This window comes from Diadema setosum, chromosome 12 (assembly GCF_964275005.1).
Source record: "Diadema setosum chromosome 12, eeDiaSeto1, whole genome shotgun sequence".
In the NCBI taxonomy this organism is placed as follows: Eukaryota; Metazoa; Echinodermata; class Echinoidea; order Diadematoida; family Diadematidae; genus Diadema; species Diadema setosum.
Window position 1 is genome coordinate 14,140,686 of NC_092696.1, and position 5,309 is coordinate 14,145,994.

The 5,309-nt window shown below is 39.6% G+C and overlaps 1 protein-coding gene across 1 annotated transcript; it reads left to right on the plus strand.

The window, feature by feature from the left end:
* Positions 1 to 2,709: 2,709 nt before the first annotated feature.
* On the plus strand, positions 2,710 to 5,019 carry LOC140236059 (archaemetzincin-1-like). Its single transcript, XM_072316033.1, has 2 exons — positions 2,710 to 3,824; positions 4,489 to 5,019. The coding sequence occupies exons 1-2, from the start codon at positions 2,820 to 2,822 to the stop codon at positions 4,783 to 4,785; spliced, it is 1,302 nt and encodes a 433-aa protein (XP_072172134.1). The 5' UTR covers positions 2,710 to 2,819; the 3' UTR covers positions 4,786 to 5,019.
* The last annotated feature ends 290 nt before the right edge of the window (positions 5,020 to 5,309 follow it).

Consider the following 5,309-nt stretch of genomic DNA (forward strand, 5'->3'; position numbering starts at 1 on the left):
TATATCACGGCTTGCAAATACATTTGAGATACCAAGAAATCGGACTTTGCAATGAAAGAATACTAAAATTAATATAAAAAAACTCTTCCTGGTCATGATTATCATGTGTTGTATTACAAAATGTCCCTCCATGAATAGAATAAAGTAATCAACAAATACACACTGTATGAACAATTTTTTTTAAAAACCCTATAGAATCCTCTCTCACTTTGAGCAACATCAGTGTTAAGTTTCAAACAATAATGAGTACATGCCTTACGTACCATAATACAAGATGAGCCATGTTAACTACACCACACATTTAAGTGCAAGAGAAGAAATATCTGTTTGTGCATTTGCCTTGAGGTAGAAACTTGACTAAGCTTCCTGAAAAAAAGAAAAATGCCAGCAAAAGCAAACATTGGTGAAGATTGTTAAACTGTTGGTATACAGCTGTACAGAAGTTTGTTGTTGTTGGTTTTTTTTATAGAAAATGTGGTTAACATGCAATCATGTCACTGATTAGGCCTACAAACTTTGGTAGCTTATCATCCCGTAGGACTGGGAATGTACTAATTTGAGTGCATAAACTGCATGTGGCAAACTAAACTTCCAGATGATTTGACCTTAAACTTGTGCTGAATCAAAAATCGAAAGCTCAAGCCCCCCCCCCCAAAAAAAAAAAGATAATCATGGTAAATGAATGAATAAATGAATTTAGAAATAAAATAAAATTTAAAAAAAAATGTCCATGGACATACCATGGTAATGACATCATTTCCTATGAAAGGGATTGCTGCTCTTTGTTGTAAGTTGACTTCCCAGATGTATTGAAATGGCCAAAAGTCAAAAAATTTGCCTCAGTTATAATTACTGTCATGGTAACTGACGTTACATACTCGTGTATGACGTTTCGGTAACTGACGTTACACATTTTGTAGTGTTCATTTTGACTCTTCAGTATGCCAAGTATCCTTATTTCTGGTATTAAAATAAAGGCATATGGGCATACATTAGAAATCCCAAGTTACATCATACAGCTCACTTCCTTTGATGAATAAACTTAAAAATTCCTTGTTTTTGGTAACTGACGTTACATCCGTCATTATCAAAGTAATTACCAGTTTTTATCAAATTCTTTAAAGCTACCAGCTTTTTTTTCTATCGTGTGGTAAAAGACTTCTCTGGTAACTGCATACATATGAAAGATTGTTGTTTAGAGTACTAATATAGTGGATATACAGAGAGTAAGTTATGCAACAATACACTCTTTTCACCATTGAGTTATAGGTATATTTTGGCAGCCATTTTGAAAATCAAAATGGCCGCTTTTATTGAAAAACATAATGATTCTTAAAACTTCAACTCAAGTACTGTCTGAAAATGTATGGTGTTTGAAACAAATATAATTTTGAATTTTTGGCACCTGTGTCCTAGTTACCGTGGAATTGCCCATATGTGATTGCTTTCCCCTGCCCATTTGTCATTTTGCCTCTGACCATGCCGACAAAGATTCTGCTTGGATCAAAAGCTCAGCATCATTTTGACTCCACTTTTGCAGATCCATACTTTTACTCTCTTTCGACTCTTGTACGTAGTCTTGATTTCTGTTTAGACTCTAGTGTTGAATTGCCTCTCTTTATTCAAGCACAAGCTAATGATTACTACTGGTAGTTTGCTAATCATTATTTATTTTGTATTTCAATGTTTATAGTAGACCAAGGCATATGCTGCATTGACTAGCTGTAGAGTCTTCTAGGACCCCTATTGAATTAATTTAGCTGGTAGTTTGCCACACGTAATTTTACACATTGAAACTATGAGTACATGAAAGTGCATCACAGGCAATTGTATTAAACGGTCCAGCTAGGGTATTTGATACAGATTCTATGTTTATTTTGCCAGTGTTAGCAGGACTCTTTGCTATGTACACTCTATCACGCTCCAACAATGACAACAATATAAATTTTACATGCATTTGATAAACCTCGCAGCTCTCTCGCTCGCTCGCAGCTCAGTCATCAGTCAGGGGCGGCGATCGCTCGGCTCGCGCTCGCTCTGCTACCAGCATGCGTATGCATGATCGCGTGTCCGCGTATTGAGAATACCCGGTAGTTATTCTAGAATTGCCTTATGACAACCTTAGACTTCCACGGTATTATCTCACCTGAAAAGAAAAATGCGCACTGAAGAAGAAAGGTCCAACGTTCTTGGGTTACGTTGTTATTCGCAGTGCAGAACCAGGTACCATATCAAGACGAGTTTCCTGATTCCACTATGTTCTAGACCCGTTTCTAGTCACACACACTAGTCTAGAACACAGCATATTGTGCAACTGGTCATCAACGCCAATGTGGTCACGTGAGCAGAAGCAAATGTCAGGTGGTTTATTGCGTGTTGGCGCATGGCGCGCTTGTTTACTCATTCTCATGGACAGCGTTCGTCTTTCTCACTCGACTGGACTCGTTCAGCGACGACACTGACTGACGTGATAGCGTCAGCGTTTGCATTTTAATAGCCATACGACTACGAGACCAGTCTACTAGTCCAGAATCTAGAGTATGTTTAGAGCAGTGTGTCACCCCTCCTTACCTGCTTTACAGACTGTATTTATGCTTGGCCATGAAACTTTCTTGGGGCAATGCCGGGAGATGCTAGGAGTTGATGCTGCAAGTTCAAGGTAGGACCTAGACCTCTACCTGATGCTAAATAAAATGGCTGGATGTCTTGGCAACCCAGAGAGAGTTTTCCAGCAAAAAGTGAACAAATTAGTTGGTGATCTGAGCAAATTAGAGCGGAACGAAAGGACCTTGTTTGAACTCAGCATTGCGTGTGACGTGATGCCATCACGAATGGATCAAAGATTCAGCTATCCAACACATCGCGATGTTTATAGACAACCTACCACTATTTCCACTGAAAGTCCGTGCGACGGAGACCTGCTCTTCAAGCCCGCCAGTGAACCCCCAGTTCCAATGAAAGGGCGACAGACCTATCGCATGTGGAAAGCTATGGTTCAACTCGATGCCTCACCATTCACCAAATCGCGACTTACAACAAATCCGAAAATTCTTCACTTCGTACCTCTTGAGGAGTTGGATGTCGGCGACTTCTGCATGGAGGGGGTTGATTCTTTGGTACATTTTTTAGTGACCTTCTTGGAGGCATTCTTTCCAGGGTTAGAGGTCACACTAGAACAGTGCTTTGACATTAGCAAAATCAATCCTGTCACCAGGTTCCACAAAGTGACAAAGAAGAAGCAGTTTCTGGTGACAGATATCTACACCAGACTGCATCAAGAGATGAGCATTGACCGCAAGGAGTACATCCTCGGCTTGACCTGGACTGACCTCTATCCATCCGAGGACTTGAACTTTGCACTCGGGGAAGCACTGTACAGTCACCGCTGTGCCATCTTCAGTTTTGGTCGTTACGAACCAAGGACGTTCAAACAAGACAATATTGATGGCAGACTGAATAATGATGATAGGGTACCCTGTATGTCAAAATCAGATTCAAATGCCCATGAATCTGTAAAAAGTGATATTGTTACTGGACATGATGCAGGTGTTTTGACAGGAAAGGATACAGTGACTGAGAGTGCGCTGAAAGAAATTGGCGACTGTGGATGTGCAAAAAGTGTGAGAGTGGCCGATGACTGTGACAAGGCAACTCACGAAGGGACTGTATTAAAAGAAGTACATGTATGTGTAGATGAGGAACATCTTGAAGAAGAAGACTCCAGGGGGAAGTTGAAAAGAAGTGAAACTGAGAGATCAGACTCGGAGACTGCAGTCGAGGACAGACTGGAGATAACGGGACATCTCCTCTGGAAGTTGATGAGGGTACATTACAAATAATATGTTTACAGTATACAAATGTACAGCTCAAGAGTCTCAGGATCCACATTCCTGTAGTTTGATGCTCCATCTTTTTATTTCATATTATTTACTATCCATTGTTTTGTTTTGTTTTGTTTCACAAAGGTAGAGTTAACAGTTTCCCTTCTTTGTTCCCTCTCTTCATACTTGTGTAGTAAGTGAGCTGGTGTTACTTGTAGTTCTAATGTTGCAGAACCTGAAGCCGCTCATTCAAAGTAAAGTCAATTACACTCTGCTAAATTTACAAAATAATTACAACACTTGATTCTTACAGGTTTTTTTTTTTTAACAAGATGAAAGTCCCTGTTTATCACTCAGACTCACACAGTGAAAGTCAGATGGACTTGTAATAATTTATAAGCAAAAAGGTAATGTTCTCTACAACCAAATAACCACAGGATTTTCATCTTGCAGAGTGCTTTTTATCAGTATTAAAGCCCAGGGTGATAGCCCTACAGTGTACATTGTATGAGACAATATTTGTTTTGATCCACTAAATTTAAAGACAAGAGATAAATACTGTATTGTGGTGAATGAACATTGCTCTTATCATAAGGTCATGTACAGTGTACACTGATAATCTCATTTTCTAATAGTTTGCTTGTTTGTTGTTTGTTTTTAAATGCAGGTTTCCAGTCACGAACTCTGCCACCTCTTTGGTTTGTCCCACTGTGTTTTCTTCTCCTGTGCCATGAACGAGAGCAAGTCGGCGGAGGAGGCGCTCACTCAGCCCCTGTTTCTCTGCCCCATCTGCCTGAGGAAGGTCCAGAAATTCCTGAACTTTGACCTCCGCTCCAGGTACCGTGCCCTGCTGGACATGTGCCGAAGGGTGGAGAAGTCGTATCCCCACGAGAGGTTGGCCGAGATGGTGAGGTGGTATGCAGGGGTGCTTGATTTCCTGTCGGAGGATGGTGGTGAATTATGACACATGAATAGTGATGGCATATTTTACTGTGTGTTTTCACAAATTTTGCAAAGTTAAAAACTCGCACAAATATTGCCTCCTCTGATGCAAATGTGGTTTTTATGTCATTATCCAAGGTGGAAGATCTCAAACTTTTCCCTGAGAATGGATTACGATTATTGTTCATTCTTTCACTTTCATTGTGAATTGCAAAGGTTCACCTCCTCACAAAATATTCTTTTGACAAGTCCAATGTGAAATTATATCATACATGCAAAAACATAATTACTATAGCAAGACAATTAGCATGTGATGTGTTCAAGAGTGTGATTAACTTTTGCATCTTATCTGTGAGGATTGTGATAATATGAAGTGAGGAATTGTAAAATGTATCTTCGATCAAAGGTATACAACTGTAGTTGCAATCATTTGCAAGTCATGTTTGCAGTCTATTCAGACGAGCAGACTATTACTGTTTAAGATTTGCTGATCAGTACAAGTTGTAATTGAATGGCAGTATTCTAATATCAAGGGACAGATTTACC

Bases quoted from the DNA above. Each gene is read 5' to 3' on its own strand.
- LOC140236059 (XM_072316033.1), top strand. From the start codon at position 2,820: ATGCCATCACGAATGGATCAAAGATTCAGCTATCCAACACATCGCGAT. The intron at 3,825-4,488 runs GTACATTACAAA...TTTTAAATGCAG, and splicing joins TCCTCTGGAAGTTGATGAGG to GTTTCCAGTCACGAACTCTG.